General features: G+C 40.1%; 1 protein-coding gene across 8 annotated transcripts in view; it reads right to left on the bottom strand.

The window, feature by feature from the left end:
* JADE3 (jade family PHD finger 3) overlaps positions 1-19,731 on the bottom strand; it is a 64,792-nt gene that overhangs the window by 31,897 nt on the left and 13,164 nt on the right. For 3 of the 8 annotated variants that reach the window (XM_071418230.1, XM_071418232.1, XM_071418231.1), the window contains exons 2-3: positions 14,923-14,975; positions 877-936 (exon numbers count right to left, since the gene is read on the bottom strand). In XM_071418230.1, the coding sequence (XP_071274331.1) occupies positions 877-925 (49 nt within the window). In that variant the 5' untranslated portion in view covers positions 926-936; positions 14,923-14,975. Of the gene's footprint in view, positions 1-876; positions 937-2,339; positions 3,055-14,922; positions 14,976-19,731 lie in introns of those variants that run through there. The other 5 variants (XM_071418233.1, XM_071418235.1, XM_071418234.1 and 2 more) reach the window with 3 other exon arrangements.

Below are 19,731 nucleotides of genomic sequence, written 5' to 3' on the forward strand. Positions count from 1 at the left end.
ACAAGCAGACAGACTGCTTTCTTTCATTTAGTTCCCTTCAAACAAAGTGGAAGGAAGAGGAAAACAGAGCTTGAAAATGCTCAAAAAAAAACCCTAAAGAAAAAGCAATGATACTAAAATGTGCCAACAAGAGATGCAAAAAACCCATAGTGTGATATCTGAGATGTTTCTGGCAAAATGTTATTTTAGCAGAGGATACATCAATGACTTGCAGTGAATATGACAATGAATCATTATTATGTACAGAGCTACTAGATAGGCAGAGGTTTATAAGAAACAAACAAGACCCTGTCACACAGGCTTGTTCTGTTTTGGGTTTCTTGCAGATAAAATGGGAAGATATTCAGGTAGATGTCTGCCAAGGAACACTTAAAGTGTAACTTTACTAAATTGTTGAACAGAGAGAAGTGGAGTAGATCAAGAACCAGTATGAGATAACACAGCAATCAATACACTGATTATAATTCTAACACATTAATGCTCAAGAAGCTTGCCACCCCCAACTATTTTAACGTTGAAGCTCCGCATACCATGAGACAATGGGATTATTTTTAGAAAAATAATCACAGAATAGAACCCTGGGCAGCAAAATTTCTCTTGATTTACAGATTTCTTCTTGCCAACTATAAATGAGAAAGATATACAAGTTTCTCTTGAAATTCTAAGTATACTCAAAACTCCCCTTATAAGATCCTTTGCCTTATTCTCCTCCTATAACATGATTCAGAACACCAAAGACCACAAATGCAAAAAGAAACCAATCAAGAAACATTTTTTTTGAAATTTTAAGAGGTTAAACACTTCGCCCTCAAACCATAGAGGGAAACCACAAGGGGGTGATAGACAAAAAAAAAAAAACTAGCAGGTATTACTTACTCTCATTGTCTGAACTGTCACTGGTGCTTAGATGCCTGTGGCGTTTCATCCTGACGCATCCTAAAGAGAAAAAAAACCAAGTTGATGGCAACAGTTCTACCAGAAAATCACTTGGCTGCTGGCTGATGCCAAGTTCTTCTAACTAAAGGCAAAGCTCCTCTGAAGAGGTCTTGGGCATAGAAACAGTCCCAGTCCAGTCATTATGGTGTATTTCTGCAAGCAACTAATAGATCACAGTACTATTTGTGAAACTGAGCACCCTCAAAACCAGCATGCCTCTGCTGGGCAGAGCCTGCTTTTAATTTTGCAGAAAGAAGTGCAACCCGCCAGCTGATTCCCGGCAGGGCATGAGCGTGCACTGCTCCACTCAATGTCCCATCTGTTCAGCTGGAGCAAGAGTTGCCATGGCGGCAGTAGCTAGCTGAGAGACGGGTGGAGGCCAGGAAATAAGGTGGATGCACAGCAAGGCAAGGATTTAGAAATCTAACACACCTTAAAAAAACCTAAACAAACAAACAAAACACAAAGAAACCTTAAGGCGTTGATGCAAAGCAAAAGGCTGATTTTAAATAGCAGCAATCATAGAAAGCAGTGACTGATGCCATTTAAGTCACCTGATCACCCTTTATTTCACATGCAACATGGTTTTCAGAAGTTTGAGAAGTGATCAAGAGTATCACTGAGAAATACTTCAGTGGCACTGCACCAGCTGCATTAAAAAAAGGTTTTGAACTTTTTGAAATTCAATTTTGAACATGTAATGCTACAGAGAGGGGAAGAAGAACTTTCTGCACTTCTACTTAATAAAAGAAAAATCAAAACAGTTATCAGCTATATACTCTAAACAAGTGCCAAGAAAAATCTATATATATTCTTATTAGTCCTGCCACTCTATAACATTCATTGTTACATTTGTTAACTAAGGTTCAATAACAGTTTACAATTAATAGCAGTAAATAAAAATCACCCCTATGTTTGTAATGGATCGAATGAGAAAATCAATAAAGAAAAGAAGTAAAAAGTAATTCTGCAGGAATACTCTATTTTTTTGTTGTTTCTTTTTTAAGCAGAAGATATGCTCAAGTAGGTTACAGATAGCTGAACCTGAAATGTCTGCAGTACTCTAAGTGCCAGCTTGGCTACACCTGAAGTGTAAACAGCTTCATTGCTTAAACATAACCACATGCCATTAAAAAAAGCAACATAGCTGAATAATCCATTTGATAAGCACTCCACATTAGTTACTGTACAATGGGTCTTGAGATTATCCAAATACCACGGGATAAACAAGATCTCCAGATAAGAGAAGCCTGCCCAAAGGCTTTGAAGAGATTGAAATTGAATTGTTTGCAGCACAAGTGTTCAATTTAGTGGAAAATTTCAGCAGTCTTTGTATTTAAGAGAGTGAGTTTACTGAATCTAAATGCAGTGATCACTCCAAGTTTAAAATCAATCCTTTCAACCTGTTTTACAAAAAGACATTGTCCGCACTCCTGAAAGCTGACAAAGGAAGCGATGCTTCCAGTTATCAAGAAAGCAGATACAGAATTTCTGAGTTGGGTATTTAACCTGGGGGGAAGACAGAAAGACACAAGACAAAGGTCATTTGCATCATCACTTAAGCAAGGTATAAAATTCCATTACATAACAAATAATTTCACATTAATTCACCTTCTCACAGCTCAAGCAACATAGGGGAGACAAGGCAGCCATGCTACATGCGCAGACCAGTGTCCAAGAAAAGAGCAACAGCAAATATTAAATAGTCAAAACACCACAGGGCTTTGCTTCCAGCAAGCAATGGAAGGTAGCTGGTACAGATGAAGAAACTTCCATGAAGCTCTTGGACAAAAGCTGTTTGACATGTAGCAGGCACTTGGGTCAGAAGGACTTGTCTTTGTACATGTTTTGGGGACACCAGACTTGAAGTTTGCTGCAGGGTACTGAAGGCAGGTCTACAAGACTACTTTCATACTGCAAACTTGTGAAATTAAAAGGCACAGATTTTAATCACGAGCAAATAAAACTTACTCCCCTTTTGAGAGTTTGCACTCCAGGCCAAACCCAGCCCCTTCCAGCATGCAAGTCTCCCTAAAAAACACAGGTTCTGCCCATGACAACTTATCTGCTGACAGGTTTTATTTCCTGCCTTAAAGACCATCAGGTACATTAGAAGACCTGGGAAACAACAAAAAGAAGCATCTAAGTGAGCTGAGCAATATTCCCCACTTCCACTTCTCAGCAAGTAGTAAGCACTTCCATTTCTTAGCAAGAAATGGAAGTGCTTGCTACTTGCTCTGGTTTTATGTCCAGGTGAATTTTTCAGCAATTGTTAAAAGGTGCTGCAAGCCTATGGCAGGTGATTCCCATCTCTTAGAGCCTATATAAACATGCAGCAATAAAACTTTTTCGCTCTGTACTAAGGACAACTATCTGCAAAGTGTAACATGAGCATTCAATTAAAGTAGGGTCAAACATGAGGCTGAGAGAGACAACTACAGGACAGAACACCCAGGAAGCCTGGACTTCTGCATGGGCAGCTAGGAAAGAAGAGCAGAGATGCCTAAGCTTCAAAAACAGCTTACATAGAAATGGCAAGTGTAACAAAACCTTTAGAACAAAAAGCTCACCTCTGCCAAAAACTCCATGAGAGTAAAAAAACAAACAAACACACACTAAACAAAAGTAACAAGCTGTTATTTGAGAACTGGGTTTGTAGCAGCTCAGGGAAGAGATTTACACCTCCATGATAGCAGACAGAAACAGAAAAAGTAGTCACTGAGGGCAAAAAGCCCTGAATAGCAATAGTACTGGATTCCTGCCTGACTTTTTCAGCAATATTAACCACATCAACAGTGTATAAAAATCCACAGTTCCAACAAATTACAGGTGTGGCGTGTTCGGTAAGTCAGGTTTTTTAAGTGTCTAACGGGCTACAAGTTCACCCTAATGTCCCCACACGATGCGGGAGGACCCAGAGCCTGAGCACCATTCAGCAGAGAACACCTCTACAGGGGACTTCACTTTCTTTTTAACAGAGAACTGCTTTGCTGTTCCCTTGTGTAAACTGGGACTGCCACGCAACTTCCAGCTCACTTCCACTTCAAGGCATGAGGACTCATCAGAAAGGCTCCCTGATAATGATGCTTCCATTCCCTAGACACTAGAGAGGGTTCCCAAAACATCCATTCAGTGGGAAAGCTCCTGCCTCACTTCGCCTGCCTTTGAAGAATGGAGAAGAATCAGAAGCAGCTCAATTCAGAAATTCAGGGGACATCCCTTCCTCCCCCCACCATGAAAATTGATGCCAACCTTTCCCAGCTTCAGTCCAAAAGCCCCAAAGCAGACTGGCATCCTTCAGTTTGTCCAGGCATTTTGCAAATGGACATGATGAACTTCTCGATTCAACCAACTTAAGTTTTAACATCGACACTTTCTAGCAGTTTCAATGTACAAGCTAAGGGAGAGTAAAGCAACTCAAGACTGAAACGTTGTTGCAGAATAGAAGAGACGTGGCTCTGTCCCTCTCTCCTCCCAAAATGCCTGGAGAAAATCCTCGTTTCTCAGTCACTAGATCACGATTCTCACTACCTTAGAAAGTAGTGGCTATGGACTTCAAGAGCGCACAGGCATTATAGGCAAGCACAGACTACCTCAAAAACGATCATTAAAAATACAAACACAATATACTAAGTGCTTTTGCCCCCTTTTTTTTATTTTTTAATCCACAGAGGGACTAACATCTTATTAATCACTTGTATGACAACATATACAAATTCTAAAAATGCCCACCTTCAGGGATCTTCTAAATGAAAACTGAAAAACAGAAGCAGCAGTAAGAAATCTTCATGTCACAAGGAAAAAGATGTTCAACTCTGCAGGCAATTACTGCAATGAAACATTTGCTGGCATCATTTTTAATATGAATTAGTAGAGTTATTCCTAAACTTGAACCATATTCTACACCTGTTGCACTTCTAACTTGCCAAGCCATGGCTGCACGTTTATGCCCAATCTGTTTGAAACAGCTTAATACATGAACTGCAACTTTAAAAAAGAGAAATCAGCATCGCTGCCTGCTGTCACCTTAACAACTGAAGACAGGTCAAGATGCCCTAAACCTTTCTGTGTGTTTAAGCAGAAAACAACCCCAGGAAAACCTCAGCCACAGACAGCAACGTTACACTGCCAGCTTTTCCTGGCTTCCACAAGGCTGCTGTACATATTGGGAATTTTGCCCTGGAGACAGAATCGATGCTTGTATCCAACACATCACTGCACTTTCAAGGAAAGCCAGGAAAAAGCCACCCTGCACACGCCTGGCTGAAATCAAAACATGAATCCCAAGCTAAGAGGAATCAACACCTCAGACAGCACATGCAAGAATCTTAAGATAGTAACACTGATATTTCCAAAAATCTAAGGGATATGTTTTGTAATTAATGATTTCTAAGTTATGTTTGCTCCTTTTTGCTTATTCACAAGTACTTGCACTGCTAAAGTGAACAAGAAGCAGCCACTTGCCTCTACCACCATTCTCTTCCACCCCTGAGGAAAATCAATGTAGCACTGACTTAAGGCACTTCCCACTTTTCAAAAGCTAGTTACCATGGATTACTCAAAAAAAAAAAAATCACTCAAGTAGCACATGTAAGTAGCAGACAGGTAACAAAATTTCAGAGCCTTATCCAAAACAAAAACCCATCTCAAATACCTGCCGAAACAAGACAAAACAAATATTTTTTCATTTTCAATTTGCATCAGAGTAAACAAATAAATTTACCAAATAAACTACTACATTTAGCTACTTTTTCTAATGCATTCCTCTGCATAGTTCATCAGTAACAGCAGACACAGGGATGAGATATCACAGTCTGAATTTGTACAGCATATTAGGCAAGACATCAGTGACAAGCACACAAAATGAATCCTTACAGCCAGCCAAGATTTCTGAACAAAACAGTATCTCCAAGGAATAGCCATGCTTCCTGGCTTCTGTTTGTTGCAGACAAAGGTTAAACACATCCATACACTACTCAGTACCTGTTAGGACCTATAAAGATGGAAAAGACAGAACCAGAAAATTCAAGAAACTGTTAAGCAAATATATCCTAGACCTGTGAGATTTTACTTCTTCACATCTTAAAATAGCCTGACAAAAATGGAATTGGCCACAACACTATGGAAATTTTCAAGTGGGACAAAAAGTAACCTACTTTATTTTATTAAAAAGAAAAACAGCATCTATGTATGAAAACCAAATGACAGGCTACAATGCAAATTTCAGATTAAAATTCTGTACTTACATTTTTACAATATGGCTTGTCTACAAAAAAAAAAAAAAGGCAGAGGCAGTAGGTAGCAATTTCCAAGTCTCCAAAATGTGGTTTATGTAACTGTTAAATTTAGATTAGGAAGCAAATTATCTTGAAAGGTCTCCAGGAAATGTAGTACAGTAAAACCATTTAAATAGGTCAGATTTCATAGTCAACTGCCAGGGAAATTACGAAATATGAATAGAGTTAATGCAACCTTTCAAATAACTAGAGGAAGAGAGATCACCCGTGTTTGGGTTTTTTATTATTATTTTTAAATATCCTATCCAATCTCACAAAAAGGCTATATAAACTGGAAAAAATACTCACTTAGAACCTGGTGTAGCAATATTTGCTACACTGAAAAGGTTTGAAAGGTTAAACAATTCACAGAAGAGGAGGATCAGCAAACAAAGTAACAACCTTAACAAGTCTGTGATTGCTTTTTTATTTCACTCTAAGCAGAAAAGTCTTAAAAATTTGTAGTATACTCCTACTGTACTCAAGAAGTCCATAATAGAGTGACCACATCTATCCTAGTCTCCCCTAACTCCCAAAATAAAATAAGGAATTATTTTGTGAAGATTGTTCTGGGCCCACCACAAAATAAAATTTGTCTTGCTACTATTCCATACTAAGTCTTGATTAGCATAATAATCTGTAATTCAACAAAGAAGGAATGCACCAGTTTTTAGAAGCAGCAGTACCAGCAACAGCCAATTCCTTTGTCATTAGGCAGTAAGTAATTGTAGCAAGCAAGGAAGTGCACATTACAGGAATCTGGCTAATAACATGGGTCTATATGAAATGCAGTAGCAACAAGGCAGTCTCAAACTCTGTCTTCCTTGGATGTTGCATCTTTATATAAAACAATTCAGCAGCTGCCTCAAAGGTACTGAAGGTTTAAAAAGGAGAAGAAAAGTCCAAAATATCGTATTCCAACATGACTTATCCCCTGAAATTGATAAATTCTGAACTGGACTGAAGTAATCTGATAGATCATAAAACTAGGATGAAGAAACCCCAAATATAATCACACACACACATTCCTTGTGGATTATAGGCCAAAAGGGAACCCTGACATCCTTTCATGTGCCCTTCTACTGTGATGATCCATCATTCAGCTTAGTGCAAAGTACTTAACGACCATCACTTTGCCTTCCAAGTAAAAAAGAGGGTAAGTGATGCTACTTCACATTAATAATGTGCTTTGATGACACGATAACATACAGCTCCAAGTACCTTTCCTACCTTGAAAACAGAAGTACAGGTTTTAATTTCTGGTACCACATCCATGCATTGACCCACTGCAAGGGCAGGGGAGCAGATTTACACCAGAGGCCTTCTAAATTGCCTCACACCAAGCAGCTTGTTAAAAACCAGAAATCCTCAGAAGAACAAATCACCAGCAACACGTGCAGTGCCACCATTACCTCAGGAGAAACTCTCCAAGAGGCTATAAAGATATTACACTGCACTGTCTTCCCAGTGATTTCCTGACACCCAGCACTGACTGAGCAGACATTTTCATCTTTGAGACAAGCTACACATGTTGGCCTGTACACAGAACAGCCAGGTGGGCCAGGCTGACATGGAAATATTTCTGTCCATTAATCACACAGTTCTAGCATTAGCATCCTGAAGACAATACTGATCTGGACAGTTCATTAAAACAAAAATAAACCACATCAGACTGTCATTAATTCAATCAAATACACCACTCTGTATGTGGTTCTGAGCAACTCTCTGCTTCAGACCTCATTATCAGTTTTCTACTCCTGAACACCACACTGGTTTTATACCAGCTGTTTATTAACAGGACTATCATTTTCCTAAAACAGCATCAGAGATTTGGACACACAAAATTATTTCCTTCAAAACACCATATTGCATTTGAATGCAAGTCTGCTTTTAATATAAAAGAAAAAAACCCCAAATCCTTTCCTTCCCTAGAACCACAACCAGTCTGGTGCTGCCTGGCATCGCCACGCTTACACGCCTGAAGTGTGTCTGTGTGGCTGCAGCCCCATGAACACTCCTCACATCCACCTCCCAGCTCCTCTCACCCTCCTCCTGGCATCACTACCAGGCAGAGAAAAGGCAAAAAGGAGGGTACATCCCTCAGAAAAGGGAGTCACGGCCCTCAGCAGGGTACTGTGCCTGCCCACCCCAGCCAGGTCCATCTCAGTGCTGTAGGTCCCTCCCTGGGGGAGCAAGGAGATCTCCAGCACGATGAAATGAGCAACAAGTTCCCAACGGGAAAGTCACAATGGGAAGTGATGGTGCTTGTTTGATACCGAACAAACAAGCACCACCACCTGCTGAGGTGACCAGCAGGACGCTGTCAACAGAAGGATGCCACTACAGCTCTCACTTCCTCTGCTCAGCATCACATAAACTGTCTCTTGTCAGGCTGTTGGAAACAACACAGCAGTGAACTGATCCCTGAAGGAAATGCCCAGGAGGCAAGGCCAGCTCACATACGGCCCTAAAACTGCACCTGCACCAAGTGCCATGGAAAAGCACCTACCCCAGTTCCTCATCCACTCGGAAGAGCCCTCAGCTGGGTTCACAGTTATTCAACATGTTCTGTCTGTTTTGCAGGGCTTCCTCAGAAGAAAACTCATACCTGACTAAACACTAAGACATTCAAGAACCAAGGGACAAAAGAAAAAAAGTCCACTTACTAAACAAAGCTAAGGACAACATTGGCTTTGAAGACTGATGTGGGTGCACTGCTACTAAAAATGGACCAGGAGAGGTCATCACACCCTATGCTAAGCCAGGCAAACAAGGGGCTGGCTGCCCCTTTGGGTTCCACACCCAAAGACAGCCACGTGCCCTGTGTCTGTCTGCAAGGAGACTGCAGCCACAGGCATGCCAAGCACTGGTGAGAAACAGGAGCAGCACACGCTTCACCAATATGACTGAGCAGAAAAACCTCCAAGCGCTTAGCTGGGCTTTCTATTTTAAGAACTGGTATGATTCACATTACCTTGGCTCTAAGTGTTTTTCAGTCTTCACCATATCTACCCTCATGATAAGCTCAGATTAAGCAAGCACTAAAAGCCCTGACATTTCAGAGCTGCAGCGCAGAGCAGCCATACATCACGCTGGAGCCTCCAGCATCAGCAAGCAGCTGCATCCAGGTCTCCCAAGTGCATATTCTGTGACCTTGTCACTCACTGCCCTTCCTGTGCTGATGCACATGTGGAAAAAAACAGAAGAAAAATCCCTGTGATACACTAAGTATTGTTCTGCTGTTGCACAATGATGAAGCTGCAGGGACATGGGAGATGGGGACAAAAGAAAGCCCACAGAAGTATCCCTACTTAATTGAAAATTAAGCAATAACCAGTATTAGACTAGTTCAAGTGAAGCTCCAGTTTGCCCCATCTGCCTGATGCTGCCAGCAGTTGCCCACTTGTATCTTTTTCTTTTATTCACCTGTACTAATGCATGCTTCCATGACAAAATACAGTACTAGTATTGCAGCTAGGATCACATGCAGGAAAAATACTATCAAAGAAGGAAGGATCTAGAAATGCTTGTGCTATTTGGGATTATGAAAAACAACTTTTCAATTAATAGCATAGGAAACAGCTCTTATATCCTACAAAACACTTGCTTAAAATAATAATTTAATTTTTTTGAACTTGCTAATGAATATATTAAAGTAGGTTTCACTGTTCTTGCTTTGTTCTTTTCAAATATCAAATAAAAGAATCAACAACAGCAGCCTGCATTAACTATTTCATCTGTTTCAACTCATTTTTTTCTTACTTATAATGCTTTGAAGAGGCTAACCACTTCACTTCAAAATTTTCCATCACCAACAAAACCTGACGGATTGTAAAAGGCAGAAAACATCAATATGCATCTTTATACCCTACACAAAGAAAGTAAGAACACAAATATTTTCCTGCAGGAAACATTAGGTTGATAATTTCTTTCCTTATCTGACAAGAAATGGCTGTCATTTACAAGTTGAAATAAATCTGGATGCTAAAGCTTTCCTCAAGTAAAAAGAGTGCACTAAGGGGATCATTGGATAGGAACAATTAAAGGGAATGTACTGTCACAGCCAGAACTCTAAACAGTATTTGGAGTATTTCAAATCTCTGGTTGAATACTTACATTCTACATTTTCCTTTTACACAACATGTATATATGCAATTGCATTATTATTTTGGTTCTCCATGTCAAAACATCACAGCATGAGAAAGCATTTACTATAAGGATTTTTTAAAATACTTTTTAGTTTAGGTTAGTATTTTTAAAAAATCTTTTGAAGAGATTAAAAAAACTGTCTTAATAACTAATGATTTAAAATTAATTTTAATGTCTGGTTAATTAAATTAATGTTATTGTACTACAAATCTGTAATATACAACACATCAGAGGACACAGAGGGTCTTTTAGTCAAAGATTTAAAATAGATCTATAAAAATAAATACTATTCCAGGTTTCTCTCTATCACCAAACTGACATGGGGAAAAAACATCATGAAAGATGTACTGTGGCCAAGTGATGTTTGTCCATTTTTATGTACAAAGTAGAGGCAGAAACAAGTATTTTTCTCTGCCATAACACAAGCTGCAGCAATGACTAAATAAGTAATAGAATTGTTCACTGGGGCTGATGCTACCCTGAAGAGAGGAAAGGACCATTCTATTTGCCCAAGGTTTCAAAAATGCCACATCTTGTTTGGGAAAGCAGTCAAGAGATGCATCCTGAAAACCACGCAAGGTTCAATTTCTCATCAAATGGCCAAATTGAAGCCAAAGTACTTTCATATTTTTAATGAGGGGACACACTGATCAGGACTGACCATTAACATTCCTCTAAATTCCTCCTTCCTCTTCTATTCTGTGGAAATAAACAAGATTTAAACAACTAAGACTAGATCATCACCATTATACTGCTCCTAGTAGAAAACATGTCCTTCTCAGGCTGTGCTGATGCAGGTGGCTTTTCTGGCACAGGAGAAAAGCTGCCAACCCACAAGGTGGATCACAAAGAACATGGGGACTTGAACAGGTGGACTCAAAGTAGAGGAGAACACTCTCCATCCCCTGAGGATAAGGAACTATCCATAGCTGACCTTCCAAAGCTGCCAAGGTGTGAGGAAATGAGTCTGCCTCCAAAGCAGGTCTCTTGTCTGCACTCCTGTACTGGGAAGAATGGAAATGCCTACAAGCCACGGAAGTAGGAAGGTGTTTCACTAAATGTTTACTCATATGGTAAGAGCTACAAGATGCTGCAGCTGCTGCAATTGAATCCATGCTGTGAAGAACAGTACTAAAATCTCTGCTGAGAAACAGGAAAAGAGGTTCCAACTGAAAGTACAACTATGAAACTGAACAAAACAAACAAAACCACCCTTACAGCAGCATCACTCTTAAGACTCCATGATGCAATGCAAAATCTGCAGTTGATATTTTTTGTACATGCAACTCCACCTCGTCAAGGAGGTTTTCACAGACCTGTAAAGAAGCTGCCTTCTCTGCAGGCTCTTACCTCACCCAGCTGCAGGACATGGGGCACACTGCAGCTGTACTAGTTACCAGGGGCTCTGCAAAGGAAAGAAGGCACAATCAAGCCTGCACTTAGACTGGGGCAGAATAAAACCACCCCAGACTCTGGCCATCCACCTCCCCACCTCTGCAACACCAAAAGTGACTGGCTGTTCACAGAGAAGCTGTGATATGGCAGCAGATCACAGATCAGGCACATGCAGCTACTCCCTCAGCCATCCTGCCAGTGAGGCAGAGTGCTGTTGGCCTATCCCAACATTAACTATGGTTTCTAGTTAATACATGCACAGCCACACCACAGCACCTGTGAGACACTTCTAGGTCTGAAGAAGATTAAAACACACGCATTAATTCAATGTCTTTAAAAATACAGTACTTGGACATTCCCAAATCACCTGTAGCAAACTACTGTAGGAGGAGAACAGCACATTGATGCAAGAGAGGCAGCCTTCTGGGAAGGCCCAGGAGAAGCAGCAACAAGCACCAACACAAACCTGTCTGGTTTCATTTGCTACACCCACTCAGTGACACAGAGAAAGCTTTATGGATGAGCAACATTAGTGGATCACTCATTCAGGCTAAGTGCAAGGCAGTATCTTCTAGCTCCCTCAACACCATTGGAGAAGTATTTGTAAAATGTGAACCCCACCTACAGCTCTAAGGAAAGTTTGCCATGGCTTTAGGGTAAGAGATGAAACAGACTATCTTTGAAAGGAGGATGCAGAAGAGGGGAGATCTATTTTAAGTGGCAAAGAGAAGCAACAGAATGAAGAGACTACTCACAGCTTCTCATGGCCCAGGAGACAAGGAAAACAAAGTTACAAAAGAAACTTCAAGGGAAAGTAATTAAATGAAGGAAAAAAAAATCATTATGTACAAAATGACTTTGAGAAACTCCATGCTATAGAATATTGCAGGGGCTGAAAAACAAACAGATTGAAGGAAATTAAGCAAAATGGAGAATAAGGGCTATTAAACACAATGTCATGTCAATCTGCTGGAAATCCCAAAATCAAAATTTTACAAGAAACAGAGTCAATAGAACTTTATAAAGTGTCCACTGCTGACCATTATCAGAGAGAGCAACTGGCCTAATTGAGTAAGGTAAATCATCTGAAACTACACATACTCATAACCCATTAAATCCTCTTATGCTATGGATTTCATTGGTTTTTAATTCATCACTTCCTAACCTGACCTCTGCGGACTACAGAAGAGGGGTGTCTATAAGGCCGTGATAAATACTGAAATGAGTCTGTTTATCAGATAAGATTTTGATTATGATGAGCACAATCAGCAGAGATTCTGACACTTGACATACTGTTGCCCTTAAAATTTGTTGATAGCTGCTCACAGAACGATTCTGGTCAAAATTATTAAGTAAAAGATTAGATAATTCCCAGTGTGCTTGAGTTGTTGATTTTTCGTTTTTCTTTTTTAAGGAGAAATCAAATAAACAGTTGTACAAATACAGCTTACATCCACCTTAGGGCCCTATCCACTTGGGATTTTCTTTTGGGTTCTCTTCTATTCTGCAGAGATTCAATCCCCTTAATAACTAGATTTCCAATTCCATGTCTCAAGTTTAAGAATCCACTACATTTTCATTTTCTTACATTTTTCCAAATCTGGATAACTAACAGTGTTCTCATGTGATTCTTACAGGTTTATTATCTCAAACCTTTCCAAGATACACATCTGAAGTTATTCTGCCTCTCTCCTCCCTCATAAGGAAATAACCCAAAACCTCCAGCCAGCACTGTACTGCTGCACACTTGAATTTTGCAAGCTAAACGCCTAAAAACCTACCTAAACTACTTAGAAAAATGTAATCTGCTTAAACTTTTGCCTGCAAAGCCTAAACGTGATAGTGATCCATCTCATCTGAGCCATCAATTTCATTGGTGAAATCTATCTGAGGTCATCTTTTCCAACTGCAATGACAAAGCACAATGCATCACAGCCCTGCTAACAGTACAGAATCAGGTGGGAGGAGAGGCTGACGCTGGTATTGTGTAGAAAAGAATTGCTAAGCCCTGACCCCTCGAAGACAAAGCGATGGTGCAAGAGTAGTCAAGGCCAAAGCTCTATTTGCAGAAAATCAATGGGTTATGCACAATAGCAGCTGCACTCAGATGTTCACAGCTCAGCTGGAATCTGTAGAACTGGTCTCTAAATTCAGAGTATTTGACGTTGAAAACTAGGGAAAAAAACCCCAAGAAACAGTCCTGCCCTCCCCCCATTTAAAAAAAAATTTAAACGGTCATAACAGAAGCAAGCTTTGATCTAAAATTCTTGAAATTGAGATGAGTGAATCCCTTCTCTTTGCCAGTCCTTAGGATCTTTGGTAGCCAGCCAAATGGCTCAGCTTAGCTTTACTTTGCACATCAGTCCAAAAGTTGAATAAGTAATAAAACTTGCATGAGGAGAGGGCTTTATAATCACATTAGAGACATGCAAGGGAGGCCGGTTACCTCGGTTCACCGGACAGCTTGAACAAGGCTTCATAATGAGGGACAGGTGTTGGCACCAATTAGGAACACTCAGCTCACTGCTGACATTGGCCCCTCAAAGCACTGACTGCACTTTAATCCTCTAAGCCACATAAAAGAAAAGCAGAGTGGGCAGACAAAAAAAAAATCTAAAAATGCCTCTGCAGAGGATTGGAATATTTTTGCTTACTTAAGGGAATAAAATAGAAGAGTCACAAAGCTGCAGAAAGTTCACTATGAAGTATCTTGAGTATATCAAGAATATAAATCTTCTGCACAAGCAGAGTATTTAATTTTAGGAAGGATATCACCATGTATAGTATGCATTCATCACAACTATCAGAATTTATATCCAGAAAAGAATCACAAAATAAAAAGGAGTAGAAGCAGCACATGTAAATACTGAGGTAAGATAAAATTATTCCATCTATGCCTACCAGCATTTCAAACATTATGGGATACATAAGACAGATTTTAACTGAGATTATTAAGGAGTCCCACAGGCTGAAATGTTACTGTTAACAGCTTCTTTTATGACTTCCTCCCCTTTAAAAGACTTTATATTCCTTTAAAATTCAGAAAGCTTTCATTCAAAAGGTGATATCTGAAAGTTGAAGGTATATAGATTCAATTTACACATTGTAAACACCAACACACACATTTGTTTATTTATTTTTAAGTATCAGTTCCTCCTTCACTTACATGCCAGGTCATGAGGTAGATGTTTTCGCTTCAGCTGATGACATCACAAGCTCCTAAAAAAACGAAAGGAGTGCTTTTAGGTAGTAGGAATGACATCAGGCATTTCATGTTTGAGCTACAATTTAATTTTTGGCAAGTAAGTGAAGGTTGTATTAAATTTTTATTGCAGCTTTCCCAAGCAAATGATATGCCCAGAATATAAAGCCTTAAATTCCACAATTCTCTTTTGATATGAGGGAAACTGAAATATATCAGCTATATGTGCACATACCATGATAGAAATGCAATAAGTACTACAGCTAAAAACAAATTTATAAGAATATTCTCAAAGTTGATTTTCCCATCCTCTTAATATGAATGAACTTTACTAATACCAACAAAATGAAATTTTGATTAGTATTTTCTCTATCCTGTTTTGGCCATAAAACCACTTCAACAAACACATTCAAATAGATGCACACTTATTCAGCTGGCTTAAGGTGTTGATTTCCCCTTAAACACAGATGCTTTCTTCATTCAAGAGGGTCTTCCACGAACCACGCATTCTTAGAAATTCACATGAGGGCAAACAAAATAAGCATAGAGGGAAAGCTCCATGTGGCTCCTGATTTAATTCCCCACGACATTCCTCCAGACCTCTCCTTGACAATCCCGAATAGCTTAGCTTCCCTGGCAGGGATTCTGCTTACTCGCCCTTTTTAATCTAGTCCTGAGCCTTGAGCAACATTAAATATGGGAATAGAAGGAATTTTTCCCTCTACCAACTGCCCACATTCCCCTCCTGCAGGATCATGCACATGTATGTTTTGTGCTCTATTGTAATGCACATGGCAAAGGCATTACAGCTGTCACACCCAACAGATGAGTTGCAGCACTCCTCAGAGATGTCAGCAGCCCAACCAAGGGCTGTCCTGGCAGGCAGTCTGCCCCATGCCTCGGAGAAAAAGTTAACAAAAACAGGACAGCTACGAGCTGTGGAAGAAAGTATTACAGAGCAAAAATGCAAGTAAAAACCGAGGAAGCGATAACTGCATAGCCTCCCAGAAGAAAAATAATTAAAAATGGGGATATGACATGGTTTTTCTAAGTGAAATAAGGCAGTTTCTGGCCGAAGTGTCAGCACCATGCTCTAACATCTGCGCTCCTCCACCCATCTGGAGTACAAGAAAAAGATACAACCACCCATCCACTAAGGAGTGGCACAGATCCCATTACTTATTACAACTATTGTTGCTCAACTTAGGCTGTGGCATCAAAAGAAAACATTTCTTTACAATGTGAGGGGGCAGGGGGGTGGGGAAGAGAAGAGGAACACAATATATTACAGCTCCTGTATGTTGACTATGCAAAATTTTGAAGTTTTGGCTCTACTAATTCTATTTGATTTTAAGTTTCACTTTTGGGCGGTTTTTTGTGTTTCTGTGTTTGGTGTTTTGTACTATTTTTTAGGGGTTTTTTTTGTGGGAAGAGGGGGGGGGGGGGGGGTGGGCAGCAGAGGTGCTTGGTTTGGGGGTTTGTTTCTTTTTATTAAATCTTCCTAAGTTCCTCTTCCCATCTTCCTGACATTCTCTGGCTATACCCCACATTAAGCAATTAACTTTGAGCAACACAAGAAGATCTGTAGATCAAAGCAATACCAGAGCCAAGGTCGTTGAAACATGAATCACACTATGTGGGTCGGGTTTTTAACTCGAGATAAGGAGACACACTTGGCCACCACCACCACCACACAAGTGGCCTGAAGCAATCCACAGGGTGCATCCAGAGGGACCCAGCTCAGGGGCAGCAGGAACACCTGGCACACAGGGAGCGGGGGTGACCAGAGGGGCTCACTTAAACAGCTGCTCTGCTGGTGCTACCCTGCCTGGTACTCTGCCTCTACCCTCCAGCTAAGAAATGCCAAGAGCCTCACCCACAAAACACACTGGAGGAGGGAGGGCAAGGGAAGAAAATAAGTAAATAATTAGTAAATGGCTGGCTAAGTTTCCAAACATTTTCCAAGAATTTTTCTTTTGACTTATTTCATTATGGGATAATTCTTTAATGTCCCGATTGAACCCATTTAATATAAGTTTTCCATAGAAACACAAGCAAAGCCCTGGTTGTGGCAGCTCAAATGGCATCATTAAAATGCAACACAGCCTACAACTTTTAAGTGTGAACAAAACCACAGCTTTTGCCTCTCAGCTGAACCACAAAACTAATATATTTTTGAACTCTTCATTAAAAACACATTTATTTGCTCAGTCAAATGCCAAGATGAACTCTGGAATACTGGAAGGTTCAACTAAAAATTGTTTTCTTTCTCTAATCCTCACAGTATAGTCATAATCTTCAGTCCCAACCTTACTTATTTCACAGCCATGAACAAATATACACAATGGGATGAAAAATACAGTTGCCCCCACAAAATACTATTTCCCCCCTCCTTGTTTTAAAAGCTTTAAAAGCTGTCTCAACATATTAATTGAAAAGCTCTAAATTAAGTAACCTCAAATTAATGATCTGGGGTTCTTCCTCAACAGATTATAAAAAATGGAAGAATACCAACCTCCCTGTGAGCAGCAAGTTCAAGAGCAAGGTAAAGAATGCACAGAAGATGCTCACCCTCCCTTCCACACAGACTGCCAACAGACTTAACTCCTACACTCCAGATGCATTTGAAAAAGCAATGGGCCAGCAACAGAAACTGTGGCATGAAGAAACAAAAAAAAAAAATTATAGGAGCTAAAGGACAGTGTAGACACATAAAACAAACTTAGAAATGCACAGTAGCTTTTCATAAATACTGCCTGGAAACTAAGCGTCACCAGGGAAAAAAGCATCAGCAAGATTTATTTCTTAAAATACAACTTACAACAACAGAAGGCCACTTGGAACACAGATCTATTTTTGTAGTTATCACTACTGCTATACTATCGCTCTCTCTGTAATTTACCACAGTGCTTACCAACAGCCAAGCCACCAAAACAAGAATTGGACTGGTTGAAAATAGAGCTTCGTGCTTTTCTCATCAACCATCCCACACACTGTGCTGCCATTTGCAAAAACAGAGATGGTCACAGAATAAAGATCTGCCAGGGTCCTGAAAAAGGGCAGCCAGGTAGGACTGAGAACTCAAGACTGCATTACAGAGGCTCCTGGGCCTCTCCAGGGGAGCTCCTTCCACGCAGTGTGACCCTTACTGCCAGCACGTTGTCCCAGCACTTTTAGCACACCTTTCCCCATGCTGCTCGAGCCTTTACCAGGTCTCTCCTAGCACTGGACCCCGATGATCTCACCTCTTTTTTGTTGACACAGTTTGAACACCAACCTAACTCTCTTTTCAGTAGGTCCTTGTCTTTTCTCCAGATGAAATAAAACCCAGTTCTCTCACCCTCCATTTATAGGACATGTCTTCTACATTTCTGATTCTTCTAGTTGCTGCTGTCCACCACCCTTTCCCGGGCTGGCACACAAAACCAGTATGAAGTTGTGATATCCTCAACAAAGTTCCCCATCTGAATCCTTCCCTACACAAAAAAAAATGCTATTCTCTTTTTAGAGAAAAATATCCTTTACAGTCACCTGAGTTGCAGATAACAATCCTACATATAAACTCCAGTGCATTTGCTTTTCCAGCAGCACGACTGATGTCTCAAGTCCTGGCTGTGAGCAATTATTGCTGCTGGGGCCCACTGCCCCCAGCCTGCAGGCATGCAGCCAAACCTTTATGTCACAGAGCTGCCCCTCCATGTCCTGCTCAGCCCCATCCAACCCCTCCTTCCAGACTCCATCTCAAATCAAAGTAACTCTGAGTTCAAAGCATCTTCTCAAGTAGACATGCAGCTCCACCCAGATTGATTCAGGTATTGAATGAACAGAGGCCTCATTCCTTCACCCACATCATTAATTGCAAATATTAATTCACCTGTCTTGTTTGAAACTAATTAGCAATTATCCTCTCAGTTTCTCTCAGCAGCTACAAACATTCCTGTGAGCATTTCAGCTAATCCATGCTTCCTTAGCTAGGTTCTGATAATATGGATTGCCTGATAACTTGCATCATCTACTGTGCAATTCCTACCTCACAAATTACTTTCAAAACTGAATTAGAAAGCTGATCTTGTGATGCTTCACATCTCCTCCATAAATAATCCCAGGGATATAACACCGCATAGGTGGGAAAGGTATTAGAAAAATTTATAATTTCCTGGTTTTTTACAGATTGTTTCAGATATCTAGCACATACAGACAGCTCCCCACAGACTACCAATAAACATCACACAGACCTCTTACAAAAGGCAGGTCAAAAAATTAATACTACCAAGACAGCAAAAGAAATAAAACCAGTAGTCTTTAAGATTATAAACATAGTATTTAAGGTAATGGTACTCCTTCCCTTATAGTACTGAAAAAATCATAACAGAACAAGTATCCAAATACCAAAACAGTACCCATCATATTTAACTGAAGAGCTATTTCCAGGCAACACTTATCCTACAGTGATTAGAGGTAGCAAAGAAAAAGTCAGTAAGCTTTAAGGAAAGTCTTGTAAAATCCCTACAAAGTCTTTGAAGCAAACAGTGTTGGATTTCTGCTTGTAATAAACTGATTTGTTGTTTATTCTTCCTCTTCTTCACAAGCTTCTAAACAGTACTGACTACAGTAAGTACTCTTGATTTTTATCCCTCTTCCACATTGGCTTAGCCAACAAAGTAATTCAGTATAAATTCACAATTTCATTGTAAAAATCTAAAGACAGTCCATCTCACCTTAAGGTAGATAGAGACGCTGAAAGCATTTAGTAAAGCCTGCAGCCTTCTAGCA

Source organism: Agelaius tricolor, unplaced genomic scaffold, assembly GCF_023055355.1.
Source record: "Agelaius tricolor isolate 1412-34295 unplaced genomic scaffold, bAgeTri1.0.p SCAF_79, whole genome shotgun sequence".
Lineage (NCBI taxonomy): Eukaryota > Metazoa > Chordata > Aves > Passeriformes > Icteridae > Agelaius > Agelaius tricolor.